We start from the raw sequence: 16,043 nt of genomic DNA on the forward strand, positions 1-16,043 counted from the left end.
CATAAATCCTAATCTAAACCATGAGGTTTCACAATAGTTGGAACCACCTATTCTTCTGGTTGATTCCCATGTTGAACAAATACTAAATCTTCCATGTTTGAAAAGAGAATGAATTTGGAAACCTCCTCCATTACTGCTGAACATTCACCCTAGGAAGTTATCATTCAAATACCACCAGAGGATCAATATTTCATTGGAACTTGTTCTCAAAATGTTGTTGAAGCTCAAAACCCTAGAATCTCTCTCAACCATTCTTGTCAATTTGAAAATCAAATATTTGAGCCTAAATTTGAGAGATTTATCTTTTGTCTTTCACCAGATTCTTTGTGCCTCCAGGAGAGTGACTATCAAACTGTGGAAGACTTGCATCAGTTGGAGAATCATATATGTGTGGATTTCATCGAATCCTGGTTTCAAGCAGTCATCAAGCCACCTTATTTCCTCATCATTCAAAAACTCTTTGTACCATATCAATTGAAGAAATTGGTTTCTCACGCTTTGGTATGTCTTGAATTCTATTCTTTAAAACTAAGTGTGAGTATAATAAGAATTTTGTTGCGCACTTGGTTGCATTGGAAGTCCTCCTATACTTAAAAGGGAGTATTTCACTTCTTAGGGTAGAGTAGGGTAGAAGAATAAAGAAATTCCATGAATAAAGATGTTACAACAATGCAATTGGGGTTTTGACTTTCAAAGCATAGCCACTGAAACCGCTTTTAATCCACATCAGTTTTTAACACACACATCTGTGACAAATCTTGTTGAGTATGATTCACTCTAATACCTCATGATTTTTCAAAAGTAACCATGATTAACCACTCTAAAGAAGTTGTCATATGAGATATATATTTTCAGTTTCCCTAAGAAGGTACTATTGGAGAGCCCCCTATGGTGGACCACTCTTGTAAAGATCATAATAAGCTATTCATGAGAACGCTAGCATTATTAACTTAAAGAATCTTTTAGTCATTATCTGGGATATTTTTAATAAGTCTTTAAGGTAGAGGAACTAGCCAGTAATGATTAGTCATTAAAAACTTTTCACGCCATCCTGTACTCTTAAGGAGTAGATCTGTCTCCCCACTTATTAAGTAACCTTTAAGGTTAATCACAATCAAAATTTATAAAATATTTAGGGGAGGATAGGAGGTCTCATGATGAGCCAACCTACCATGATCATGAGACCTAACATGCATGACATTACTATTGTTGGTCACCAAGCCAGAGTAATGGCTTTCAGCTGAAAAGCTGGAAGACAGGAGGTCTCATCACGAGCCAACCTATTCATCCATGTTATTTCTTGTGAGTGGCACTGCCATCAGCTAATTACCAAGCCAGGACAGTGGCCTTCATCTATTTTTAAATTTAAATAAGATAACTCTGAATCTATATCTAGTAAGTGGGACACATGCATTTCACTGGGTTAAAAGACATCCTTGCCGAGGTTATAAACACCTGCGGGCAGTAGGGCCATGTCTATGGTATTAAATTTAATTGCATACTATGATTTACTTGGTTATCTCTATCTTTCCCTAAAACTCATCATTTTATTTCTTGGATAATGGTTTTAAGATTCTTTGAGCATGATGCTTTGAGTTCTATCTTTCAAAAATTAGGAATCTTTAATGATGTGGTACCCTTAGTGAAGGTAATTCTTTGTACTGGATTAAGGAGAAATTTACTTTCGCATCTGCGTGACAATAAATTTAGAGTGTTCAATTTGTTGATCGGTCTAGGAAGGTGTCATTTTGTTCTATTTTTATCTCCCTTTTCTGGTATCATAACTCACTTAATTTTTTTATGGTATTTAGAGTGATGAATTACTCAGCGATGATTACTCACAAGGTGTTGATGGAAAACAATGTCTATTGTTTGTGGTTGCCTCTAAATAAGCACTATGTGATGTAGGTACAGGATTGTTGTATTAGGTGAAGGAATCTTATGGTAATTTTCTTGAAATTGCGCCTTTTCAACAAAGATTTGATTTTTATCATGATTGTTAATAAGACTTTGGACAAAAATAAGAGCTCTGAAATCTATGACAAGTAGGGAATTCAATTGAAACAGGACAACATGTATGTGATGTCTATCATAAAGGTGCAGTATTCGTTTTCCATAATTTATGGTAAAAAGCATTGCTTTCCTATACTTGATATTGTTGTAATTTTATCATTCCTGCACTCGATACTTTCATAAGGGATGTAACAGGGTTTTAGTTGGAACTGTAATAGTGATGTTCCGGAATTGATGAATACTTTAAATGATGATATACCATGATATATTCATATTTCCTTGCTAAGATTTCTTTGCTAACACATTTTTTGGAAATCATAATTTGATCTTTAAAACATTTCCCTTGCCTCCTTCCATGCTTTTATGGTCCTATGGTTTGGCTTGCATGAGGACATGCAAGAAGTTCAGCGTGGGGGAGTTTTGAGCCTCCATTTTGTCCAAATTTTCATGATTTACCTGAATAATTTTATGTCTGTACTAAGTGTCTATAATCATTATTATTCGTTTTATGCATTATTAAGTTATCATTTAGAGGCATTTAGAGCTAACAGTTGTTGATCTATGAACTCTTCTTGTTTTGTTAATTTAATGTGAAAATATCATTAATGTCAAGATCTTTTGTGGCAAGTGTTAACATTCCTATAGTAGTAGTTCCTATACCAGCTGTGCCTGCACCAACATTCCTGCACCAGCTGTGCCTACACCAACATGCGTGTGCTAATTTGGGGCTTTCATACATTGACACATCTATAGGGAAATATGAAAGAGGTTTTTGTTCAAAATGGTGTTTGAACACTTCCACATAAGCTAAGATACACCCAGGTCGTACGGATTTATGTTTAGGCAATAATTAATGCCTCAGCCCCAAATTTGCAACAGTTTCCAAACTGCCAACTTCTACCTCGTTTTCCATGCACGTGAAGGCGAATGAAGAAATTCTAGAACATGGGTTTTGGTTCTAGTATAGCAAATTGACAAAGCCTCAAAATGATTTCTAAAATTCGTAATTTCTAAAAGTTACATAATGGTCTTTGAGGCAGTTTTCTAAAAATAAATTGTTTTCCCAGAATTTTAGCATCTCAGATTTCAAACAGTCATTTTCAGGGATGATTTCCGAGGCAGTGGATCTGAACCAGAAAATTCTAAGAGAGGTTATTGTTGAAAATATAACAAGCTAGATTTCCCCCAAACAATTTTCTGAAATTCGTAATGGTTAAGGAGATACAAATAATTCTTTGGAGGCATTTTTGTTAAAAAAGCCAATTTTTCAGAAGTGTGGAAAACAGTCAGACTTGGGAAATTTGTGCCATATATTCATTCCTTCAATGGGTAAATGGTTTTACTGATATTCTATGATGAATATTAGTTGGGATTCAATCCCCATGTTATTTGCTAAAGAAACTATCATGTACAAACCAATATCAAAGGGAGGAGCTATGTAGGTGTGGGAGGATGGCAGTTTGTAGTTTGTAAATTGTATTTCATTTGCAAAATAGGGAATTAGATCTTTTTGTGCAGGGAAGGAGGAGCTGTGCACCAGTGGGATGATCCCTGGAGGGGACCATTGGAGGTAGCACTGCATTATTTAATGAATCTGTAACAAGACTTCTGAAATGAACTGCATTATTTAATGAATCTGTAACAAGACTTCTGAAATGAATTTCCTTTCTACTTTGAAATGAGTTTATTTGGCAATCACTTCTGAGTAATTTTGTTTCTCTATAATGTTCTAAGATTGTGATTTAAATTGCTGCAAGGGCAACGAGCTGGGTGGTTTGGTCCACCAACCAGTTTGTTGCCCCAAACCTCTTAACTTTCTTTTGTTGCATTTTAGTTTTCTTGGTGTGAGTGTGATCTTACATAATTTCACAATTTCATTTCATAGCTCTTCTTTCAATCATTTCATTTTCAATTTCATTCCAAAAGCTTTATTTTACTGTTGTGGTTATCTAAGTTTAATATCAATTCTTTGGATGTATTTTCATAAAGGCTGAACTAAAGTAAATGGTGAATGTTTTAACTACGTCTCTTATTTATTCTTACAAAGATCTACCCTGATCTCATTGCTGCATAACAATGTTTATTTCTAGAACGCAATGGTGAAATAATTGTTGAGCAAGAATTCTAGTTAACTTAACATGTACTCATAATTTCCTTTGAATATTACATGAGACATATTCCACACTTTTGCATAAAAACATTTATTCCTACACTGTTGCAGGAAAACATTTATTCCTGCACTTTTGTTGAAAAGCATTTATTCCTGCATTGTTGCAGGAAAACATTTATTCTTGCACTTTTGCAAGCAGATGCTCAGATCAGCATAAGGAAAGAATGTGAATCTTGTTGACAAAACTCTCACATAATTCTTCATTATAATGAAATGTTGCATATATTATAAGGAAGTAATTAATAAGGTCAGGGTAAACAACATGAATTATATATTGTTTCTTATTGCATATTTCTCTCACAACTGAAGTACTAAATTTTCTTTAAGAGAAGCAGTGCATTATTATTTTGATTCTTCTTAAAGCATTCAATTATTTCCTTAGATTAGTTGGAATGAAGTTGTTGTGTGAATTCTAGTTTAAATTCATGTTTGCAAAATAGCAATAATGTTTTAAGAGGTTTCACATTGTTTATTTCTTGAATCACTTTCTTTTGAATAGGGCCTACATTCCCTTGTCCCCTGGACAATTGAGGAAGACTTACTGCAGGAGTCAACTCAACCCAAAAGAGGATCCAGAAGTATATTCTCGGAGTGTGTTTACTTTGCTTTAAAGAGTCTTGTTTATTTTTCCTGAATGATGCTCCTTTTGAATTTCTTGCAAGAGTTTGGTTTTTATTTAACAGATCCCTGAGGTCATATTCTGGCATATATTGTGCTATGCCTCTAAGTTTACTTACCCAGATTGACAAATTAAATGTTGGTGTAAATATTGCATTTATACCGCCCGACACATACAGTCAAAGATGCCACTGTAGGCTTGGAAGATGTTACATGATCAGGCCGCCCTCCTGTCTTTTGTCCCAAGTTCCAAAAGAACCATACATTCAAATATGCCATTAGAGACTTTGAAGACACTATCTCATCAGGTTTCGATGATTCGAGATTGGTATTATTTTGGTCTTGAAATTAATTTTTTATTAGGTAGCAACAATGGATAAAAATTCTGAGAGGAATTGACCGTTGGCCATGGTACATACCAACATGGGCAAGTGAGTTGTGTTGACATCATATTTAAGCTGAAACTTAAATATGTAGCTTCAGTAATCTCAACAAAATATAGAATTTAAGGAGGATATCTAGGACCTGGAATAAGAAATAATTAGGAGAGTTTGTCTACGAAATATGCACTAAATATGAGTATGTTATTGTCTCTTTTCTTTTACTTTACACACACACACACACATATAACACATAAAACTTATCATAACTGGGATCAGTTGTGAAACCAAAAGTAGAGACAATGATCACTAACTGTTATTCTCAAATGTAGGCTAACTCATCATTGTTATTCAAATGAAAACCATGCCATCTAGAATTACCTTGTTGGTGGTGGTCCATAAGCGGTAGACTTTCACTCTTACAAAATGCCTCTAGGTTTTGGGCCATTAACCTACTTCCTTAGATCATAGAAATATGATCTTTTAGGCAAACAAAAGCAGATTTAGGGCATACTCCAAGCTATGTATATATATATATATATATATATATATATATATATATATATATATATATATATATAGATATAGATATACTTTAAATTTATTCAACTATCTTATAATAAGGTGTTTTTTTTTCAATCAATAGAATTATAATATTTAAAAATTTATTTATTTAAAATTTCTCTTAATAATTATTTTATATAAATATTGAATTAAATATAGTATTTTATTAATATAAAAATTATAAAATAAAAATTATATATAAATTAATAAAGTAATAATTAAATATATAAATGAAATAATATATATTATATAGGAGAAATAATATATATTTATATATTTTTAAGTGTTTTTTCGCAAAGGGTATATATATATATATATATATATATATATATATATATATATATAAAAGAAGATTAAGGACTACAATTATTTTCTTTTAAGATGTTTCTTATATATAACGTTAAGTGTAGGTTATTCTTTCCTAAAATGTCTTTAATACGATATATTAAATGTAATTAGCCCATGAGTTGAAGATTGGTTTTTGGGGAGTTTACTCTCAATTAGATTTCAGGTTCAAACTTCATGGGAAGGGTTAAGGATAGAAATCATATGTAGGAAAATAAACTACCCAAGAAGAATTGATGTTGATTATTGGAGAATATAACATAATCTTATTAACATCTCATTGAAACTAACAAATAAAATAAATATACAATGATGATATACAAAGTTGGAATTGCCTTAGCAAATCCAAATGAGTTTAATTGTCAAAATCATATTATATAAAAAGTTACATTTTCTACATTTTTCATAACTAAACAAATTTTTTCAAAAATAATTGTTTGAGAAAATTTGGTTGTTTATTAAATCTTGCGTGTTTTCTTTTAAACTCAAAATCCTATAGCTTTGGATTACATATACTTATTACATTAATAAGAAGGTATCAACATCTTTATTGCTAATTTCACTTGTTTAAACATAGAGTAATTTAGTAATAGGGCATCATTTTATTTTATAAACTAGCATAGATCCATCTTAACTTCGTATCTATCAAGTGCCTATAGGAATCAAATCTCTCAGGGTGCAAACCTCTTTTTTGAGAGCAAAACTTGAGGAAAGGTTTGCACCTCGAGAGATTTGATCCCTCTCGGCCCATCTCTCAAGGTGAAACCCTATTTTTTGAGTTCAAAACTTGAGGAAAGGTTTGCACCTCGAGAGATTTGATCCCTGTCGGCACTTGATAGATCTGGAGTTAAGATGGATCTAGGTTGGTTTCAATCGTGTGCGGTCAAAGAAAATCTAATAAACAGATGATTGATTTGATTAATAACATGTAAAATCATCTAATATTAATATAATAATTTTAAATATGCTAAATATGTCTCAGATTAATATGGTCATTTTAATTTTAAATTTTCTTAGTTACCTTAGTTTGTTGAGATGATAAATATTGTGAATAATTTTAATGATGAAAAATGATGAAATGAAGATTTTGAATGTAAAGTGACAATGTAATAGTGTTGAATGATATAAAATGTGAATAATAAAAATATAGTAAATTACAAATAGTCTTCATTGTGATTAATCTCAAACTATTTTCTTCTACTATTTTTATTGTCACCCTTGTTACTTTTGTCATCTTTTCATATCGATTATATGAAAAGGACAGGTTAAATCATAAACCATTTAAATCTTTAGCTCGAGATATTGTAGTAAACATCATACCTTGTCTCTCTTTCTCTCCAATATTAATAGGTTGAATTACTATAACACAAAAATCAATGTACATTATCAAAAAAAAATTATGCTTACATTGAAATTAATGCACAATATTAATCCAATCACTTTAAAATTAATGTATCATCATACATCCAATTACATCAAATCAAAAATCAACATCTACACTGAAATCAATGCATCTAATGCAAGAAATCAAATAAGATTAGAAAACAACATTTACATTGAAATCAATGCATCTAATGCAAGCAATCAAATACGATTAGAAATCAACATTTACACTCAAATCAATGCATCTAGTGCAAGTAAGAAAATATGTTTATAAACCAACATCTACATTGAAATCAATGCATCTCATGCAAGTAAGAAAATAGGATTATAAACCAACATCTACATTGAAATCAATGCATCTAGTGCAAGCAATCAAATAAGATTAAAAATCACCATCTACACTGAAATCAATGAATTTAGTGCAAGTAATAAAAGAGGATTTGAAATCATGTACATTGAAATCAATGTATGTAGTGCAAACAATTAAATATTATTAAAAATCAACATGTACATTAAAATCAATGCATCTAGTGCAAGCAATAAAATAGGATTATAAATCACCATTTACATTGAAATCAATGTATTTAGTGGAAGCAATCAAATAGGATTAGAAATCAATGCATATAGTGCAAGATAACAAATATCATTAGAAATCAAAATCTACACTAAAATCAATGCATCTAGTGTAATAAATATTCTTCCCTCTCTCCCCACTCCATATATATATATCCTTCTTTGTCTCTCTATCTCAACCCCCAAACACACATGAGCTCTCACTCCATATCTATCAATATCTATGTCCCTCCCCCTCTCTCTCCATCTCTCTCTTCTCCCCTCTCTCCTTCCCTCTCTTCACTTTCCATCTATATCTCTATCTCCCTTTGTCTCTCTATATCACCCCCAAAACATACACTCTCTTTCTCCTTCCCTCCTCCTCTCCCTCCCTCTCTCTCTGTTCCCCTTCTCTCCCCCGCTTCTATCTCTCTTATGTCTAGTTGTCCTCTCTCCCTCTCTCCATTTTTCTTATCACGCCCTCTCTCTATCTCTCCACCTTTCTCTCTCTATTTCTTTATTCTTACCTCCCTCTCTCCCCATCCAACTCCATATCTCTTTCCCCGCCCCTCTCCACTCTTTGACATCCTTTCTCTCTCTTTCTCTCTCTCTCTCCAACTCTGTCACTATATCCTTCCCTCTATCCTCTCTCCTTCTCTCCCCCATTCTCTCCATCTCTCCTTCTTTGTCTCTTTAGCTCACCCCCAAACATACACTCTCTCTCTCCATATCTCCCTTGTCACTCTCTCTCTCTCCACTTCTCACTCTCTATATATTTCTTCTTCCCTCTCTCTCTCCTCCTCTCTCTCAAGTCCGCTCTCTCGTAATTCCTCTCTCTCCCTTTCTCTCCTACCTCCCTCTCTCTTCCCCCATCACTCTCTCTCTCCCTCCAATCCTCTCTTTTCCCCCATCACACTCCTCCTCTCTCTTAAGTCTTGTCTCTAGTTCTTCCTCTCTCTCCCTCTCTCTCTCCCCCCCTCTCTCTCTCTCCACTCCCCGCTCTCTCTCTCTCTCTCTCTTTTCCTTCCAATCCTCTCTCTCTCTCCACCCCCGCTCTCTCTCTCTCTCTCTCTTCCCTCATCACTCTCTCCCTCTCTCTCTCTCCAACTATGTTAGATTGCATCAAATTATCTTTATGCAATGTTTGGAAAAATAATAACTATTAAATATTAAAATTGGAATTGGTTGATTACTTTTAAAATTCGTCCATTTTGAATGAAAAAATTTACATGAAAAAATCGTCCATTTTGAACAAACAAATTTGCACCCAAAATGTTGTGAGCCAAAAAATTGTCGCGTTCATATTTTCTAAATAAAAATTAAAAAGATTCACGGAGGAAGAAATCAAACCTAGAAATAAAATGCACGGAGGAAGAAATCAAACCTAGAAATCCTTCTCACACCGAAATAACAGTTCTTTCTGTTATTTCTCACACCGAAATCGCAGTTCTTTCTGTTATTTTCTCACACCGAAATTGTTTCCCACTTCGCATAGATCCTGAAATATTTTCACACTGTGCTTCCTCATAAATAGAATTGGACACTTTGTTTTTGTGTTATTTATATAGTTAGGGAGAGCCGTGTTTTTTATTAGGGCTGACATTAGATTAATTAGATTAAATTTTCATTAGATTAAATTTTCACATTACATTTATGTTTTATATTTATTTACATTTACATTTACATGTTTATGTTTTTTTACATGAGATCTACCCCATTTCATTAGATTAAATTTTCAAATAACATTAAGTTTATGTTTACATTTACATTTACATGTTTACGTTTTTAGGTGAGATCTACACCATAGGTTTATGTTTACGTTAACATTTTTACTTGAGATCTACCCACATACTGGGCTGTAGAGCGTCTCTCCGTGCAATAAGATACTTTTAAATTGAAAATTTAAATATTTAATTTAAATCCAGAAAAGATATTATTTAAAAAAATTATTATATACATAAAAAAAATGTAACTTTGAAACAATTTTTGTGATAACCATTTCCATTTGGTATTACAAAACTATTAATAATGTTTATATAAGAAATGGTAAAAATGTTTTTAAAAAACCATAATCCAAGTGAGACTACTTGTAAATCGATTCCAAACAAATTATTCTGCTTATTTATTAAGCTTATTTTAATAAACGAAAAAAATCATTCTACCCATTTGATTATATTATTCATAGTTGAGAAGGTTTTGAAATCCCAATAACATTTTAAATAAAAATGTTTTTTAACTGGTTTGTAATTATAATTTTTTTTTAAATAATATTTCGATATTGATCCTAACATTACCGCGTCACAAATTCTTTTAAAAATAATATTTCAATATTGATTCGAACATTACGGCTTGAAGCCTCCTAAGAAGCTCTACCATAATACTAAGGTACGGCATATGTGTTCATTAATAAACTGAACTTGGACATAAGGACTAAGATTTTTTCTTCCATAAATAATTTTTTTTTCTTCTACCTAGGTTTGGACTATTTAAATTATTTTCTTCTACCCAGCTTTGGACACCACTTGTTTTTGGAAATAATATCAATTCTAAAACATATTCAATCGAATCTAACCTAATAATAAAAAGTTTTATGTATATAGTAGTTTGACATTCCAGTTTACTCCTGTAATCTTAATTCTTCCCTTCAAGTTTTTTTATTTTTAAATGAACTCTCTCTTTTCTATCTTCGCCCTACGGTTTTTTTAATTAAGATAAATAATTAGGTTTTTTTTATATTTAAAAAATATATAGTAAATAAAAAACCATAGTTTAGTAAAATTATGTAAAAAGTTGGCGTACAAAAATATTTGGATTTCCAAATCTAAAAGTTAGTATATAAAATATTTGGATTTCCTCTTTTTGGATTTCCAAATCTAAAAGTTAGTATATAAAATATTTGGATTTCCAAACCCAGCAAAAAACATTTTGAAGAGCAAAACTTCACCATGTTATAAAATTAATGCTCTTTAATTAAGGGATTATAATTTTTTTTTGATTTAGGAAAGATAATAGTGAGTGCTAAACTTCAGCGTGAAAAGTAATAATTATAAATTTTCCTTTTGATTTAGGAAAGATGATAGTGAGTGCGAAAGATGATAGTGAGTGTGAAATTTCACAATGAAAAGTAATATTTTTTTATAAAGGGAAAAAATATTTTTTACAGAGAATTTATAAAAAGTCAGTTATCAAATTAGTGATGGAGATAATTTAGTAATTGGGCGAATGTAGTTTAATTCATAAATGTTATTCAAATAATACCATATTATCTAGAATTACTTTTTGATGATTCCACTTTGTCAAATGTTGGCGATCCCTTGTCAGATATTTCTAAGTCTGGGGCATTAACTACGTTTGAGGAAGACCAAGTCTTAGCAAAAAAAGGCAATTTTAAGACATACTGGAGGCCAGAAAAAAATATTATTGCAAAATAACAAAAATAAATTTAAAACATCATATATGAGAATTTTTTTATTAATATTTATTTTTATTAATATAATTTTAAGATCTAGATATATAATGACGTTACTATATTTAAATAAAAATTAATTATTTATTTATTCTATCATTAATTTGTAAAATATTTATAGTTTTTGAATTATTAATTGTTTTTCCGACGAATTTTTAAATAGCCAAAAATAATTTAAGATTATATTCCATAACCAGAAAAAATTTAATCACTTAATAATATTTACTAAAAACCATATATATATATATATATATATATATATATATATATATATATATATATATTATTTACTAAAAACCATATATATATACATATATATATATATATATATATATATATATATATATATAACCAAAATTAATAGTGTTTTACCAAAATTGTTAAATAGAATATAGCACTCTAATTTGTCTAAATACAAGGAGGATTTTGAAACTAAATTGTTTATATATATATATATATAAATGTTTTTCAAGAATTTGAAACTAAATTGTTTTGAAATATATATATGTTTTTCAAAAAGATAATTAATCGTTGTCCATGTTATTGCATCTTTAGTTAGTTTTATATTGATAAATGTTTGGTTCAAATCTTTAATATATCTTAACATCTTTATTAAGGATAGCATCTATGAATATGAGAAATCATTTATTGGGTTTCCATATATTCACGAATGATTGCATTTTTAGTTAGTTTTTTATTGATAAATGTTTGGTTCAAATCTTTAATATATCTTAACATCTTTAATTAAGGTATGAATATGGGAAATCATTTATTGGGTTTCCCCATATATCCATGAATGTGGGAATATTTGATACTTGTAGTAAATTGCTAGTGTAGATTATTGCACTTACCCATGACATTTGAACTAAACATAGATTGACATAATATTAGGGAAATGTCTAGTAATGTTGGTGATAATCTATGTTGTTCTTTTCTCATTCTCTACATATAAGGTGCAAGGGGTTATCTCAACTAGGAGTTGCCAATATTATAGGATATTTGGCTAGTTTCGTATTCATAGGTGCTCAAGTCAAATCCTTGATGAGAAATCTAAAAAATGTTTCCTCATATTCATGGATGACATCACTAATAAATTTGTAAATTTTGTTACTTCATTAAAACCAAAAATTTATCAACTCAAAACCCATCAAATACTTAATAAAACTGACAACAACTATTTAAACTAATTCCTTAAACTTTGTTTATATATACGGATTCTTAAATAATTTTAGACTAAAAACATGTCATAGAAATAACCAAATGTCGTGACCACTGTAAGTTGAATTAACCCATACATATATTAATTTCAAATCACTAATTTTTTCTAAAATGCAGAATCACAATATCTCAGTTAAAAATGCAATCTTTCCCTAATTTCCACTCACATTAACTTCGTTTTTTTCCTCAAAATCACAATATCTTAGTTAAAAATGCAAAATTTTCCTTAGCTTATACAATTTAAAAATCTTTTAATACGCTGTATCCTTAACAATTAATACCAAAATTACTACAAATCTAGATTAATGCTCGGAAAACTGTTTTTAGAGAAACTCAACTAGGTCAAAGTGCGAGCTTATGGAAGCGAGCAAGAGGGAAGCTTAACTCAGCTGGAGGTTGTTTCTTGTACCAACGCCGAATAACCTTTCGTTTCCAAACCACAACCAACACCAATACTAACACTATCCCCATCGCAACAACGACACCAGCCATGACCGATCCCAATTGCCTTTTCCCTGCACCAAACAACAATCTGCTGCATTACTGAATTGCATTGCAAATTCACTTGAGATTTCCCTCATAACTTAAATGCCAATACCTTTTGTGTCTCTTGATGGCGGTATAGAAGGGCCGCTTCCATTAGAGGGTGAAGAGGGTAGAGAAGGAGCTCTTCCATTGGAGGGTGAAGGCGGTAGAGAAGGGCCCCTTCCACCACCGGGGGGAGAGGGTAAGAGTACAGCATCGCCGAAGAACTTGTATGTCTCGTAACGGATCATGCAGTTCTGAAACAAGGCCACTCTTTGGGTAGATCCTTGTACGCAATTTTGGAAATTATTGTACGCGGAATTGAGGCACTTTCTACAGTCATCCATACTCAAATCTCTCCAACACTGAGCTAGAGTATAATTCCCACCATCGATTTCCGTACCGTATCCAACATTAGTGGCCACAGCATTATCCACGGCCGTCGTCAAAAGATTGGCAACCGGCCACAAAAATGAACTCTTTGGATCTGTGCTGTTTGTGCTAATCGAAGGGCAGTTAAAAAGGACGAGTGATATATCTGCTAATTTTGAATAGAAGTTGTAAGTTCCATATCTCAAAAAGCATCCTTCCATCATATAGCAACTCCTGGAGGAATAATTGCCACAGGCGCCTGCAAGGCTTTCCACAGCGTTATCAACACACGCCCGACAAGTAGAGGCGTTGAGGTCTCCCCTGCACTGAGCAAGACCGTAGACCCTATCTCCATTCTCTCCATAACTTGAAATATTGTAGCCTGTCTCCCCAATATTTTTAAGCAATGAGCTCTGGACCACGTTCAAGTTTCTTTGCCAAGCACTACCATTGATGAATTCTTTGCCAGTGCATTTGCCTGCGGAGATCAATTCTTCGTCTGTGGCTAATGCTAACGTTAATAATTTGAATGTTGCAGCGAATAGTATGATATTCCAATTACAGACGCTAGAAGGGGCCATTCTGTAATTGAAGTCAGTCACTCTCAATCTGCGCTAATCCCTTCTCTCTGGATTTGGCTTTCTCTGGATTTGGCTTTCGTCTTTTTAGTCGAGCAACGCGGAAGATAAGGGTGAATTGACTTTGACTTTTGAGTTCATTGTATAATATTCAGGTTGCGTTTTATATCCTCAAAAATGAGTTCATTGTCTATATTCAGGTTGATTTTTGAGATGCTTTCGTTATCATGAGTTGGGTCATTATGCTAGTAATTGCCCAAAGAAGAAGTTCAAGAATGGATCCGGGGAAGGATGTGAAGGTGAGGCACTTGCTTCACAGTTTGAGTTGGATTTCACACTCTTCGCATGCATGGTTTCATCCATGATGGGAAGTGGTTGGTTTCTTGACAGTGGAGCTTCTTTCCACATGACCGGTGATAAAAGTTTGTTCAGTACTTTGGAGGAGAAAGATCTCCAGATACTCATAGGGATGGGTAATGATGAGAAGTATAGTGTCTCAGGTGTAGGCACGGTTATTTTTCAGAGGGAGCATGGAGCTCGCCTTACCTTGACCGATGTCAAGTATGTACCAAGACTGAAGAGAAACTTAGTGTCGATCGCGATGTTGGAAGACAGAGGCTATGATGTGGTCTTCAGTAAGGGAAAGGTTTTCCTTAGACACATCATCACTAGACAGGTGAAGCAAATTGGTTCATGGGTTAAGAACCTGTATGCTCTTGAGGTTCGAGATGCATGCAAAGCTTGAGCAGCGAGGCAACTGATGGAGACTTGGTGGTTGAGGGAGCGTATATTACCTCTCAACATGCAGAGCCAGAAGAAGTCTCAGACGATTGTGGAAGAGCCACGATTGGTGCAGCAACTTCAGGAGGTTGTGGAGCAGCCACAACAAGGGAAGCTGAGAGGAGATCGAGTAGAGACATCTACTCATGCAGAGACCTCCAATAGGGGGAAACTTCGAGCCAGGTGGGCTGAGGGATCGCATGCAGCCATACCTCCAGGTAGGAGGTGGGGTGATGTGGATTGATTGTCCCAAGGAGGAGGGACAGGATCCTTGAGGTACCCAACCTCTTGGATGAGACCTTGCTACGGGAGCCCCAGATGTGTAGTAGTTGGAACTGACTGATTGGGTAGAGACAGATGCGGATGGAGCGGTAGAGAGAGCGACAGTGCAGGGAATCCCAGGACAGCGCATAGCTAGCAGGCTGCAGGAATGCGAGAGGCACAAGTGTTTTGCACAATGCTAGGTGGCACAGAGAGGTGTGCAATGGTGCGAGATGCATGGAGATGTTGCAGTAGCGCAGATGTTAGAGAGGGAGCACTTGTCAGCAGCAGGTAGAGCTTCAGCATCAGAGGGTGTTTCTAGCCCAACAGGGAGGTCAGTTGGGAGGTGCAATGCAGATGCAATGCTGGGAGATAGAACTAGCAACAACACAGATGCAGTCAGAGATCAAAGTGACAGAGGCTAGAGCAGTCAGATACTGAAGAGCACAGAGATGCAGAGTTTTCAGTCGACAGAGGCAATAGCAGTCAGAGACTTTGATGACAGAGCAAGTGGACCGGCTAGATGTGTTGCATGGAGAACATTCCAGAGTTACAGGATCGGGTTTGAGAGGAAGCCTTTCTTGTTGAGAGGGAGTGTTGAAAAGTGTGCAACAAGATGATGGAGCTTAGTGGAAAGGAGTCGTCTTCACTAAGTGGACCCGCAGGCAAATTATGGCGCAAGTTCTATTTTTGGATCCCAGCAGGGATGATCACAACAAGAGTGACCACAGCAGGAGTGATCAAAGTATGGGTGATCCAAGTCTATTTTTAGACTCGCTGTCAAAAATAGAAAAGTCAAATATTATTGTCTCATAATA

General features: G+C 33.6%; 1 protein-coding gene across 1 annotated transcript; it reads right to left on the bottom strand.

Annotated features, from left to right (window-relative positions):
- Window positions 1–13,051: 13,051 nt before the first annotated feature.
- On the bottom strand, window positions 13,052–14,187 carry LOC149206387 (antimicrobial ginkbilobin-2-like protein). Its single transcript, XM_089397679.1, has 2 exons — window positions 13,308–14,187; window positions 13,052–13,224 (listed from the first exon to the last, which is right to left on the bottom strand). The coding sequence occupies exons 1-2, from the start codon at window positions 14,185–14,187 to the stop codon at window positions 13,052–13,054; spliced, it is 1,053 nt and encodes a 350-aa protein (XP_089253805.1).
- Between the last annotated feature and the right edge of the window lie 1,856 nt (window positions 14,188–16,043).

The sequence above is a fragment of the Pinus tabuliformis genome, chromosome 1_2 (assembly GCF_031772625.1).
Source record: "Pinus tabuliformis cultivar Carrire ecotype Pingquan chromosome 1_2, CPIR1, whole genome shotgun sequence".
NCBI classification, from domain to species: Eukaryota; Viridiplantae; Streptophyta; class Pinopsida; order Pinales; family Pinaceae; genus Pinus; species Pinus tabuliformis.

What these genes read in the sequence shown, in the direction of transcription:
- LOC149206387 (XM_089397679.1), bottom strand. Translation starts at nt 14,187, where the DNA reads ATGGCCCCTTCTAGCGTCTGTAATTGGAATATCATACTATTCGCTGCA. An exon ending in GCCATCAAGAGACACAAAAG is followed by an intron (nt 13,225 to 13,307) that starts GTATTGGCATTT and finishes TGTTTGGTGCAG; the next exon opens with GGAAAAGGCAATTGGGATCG.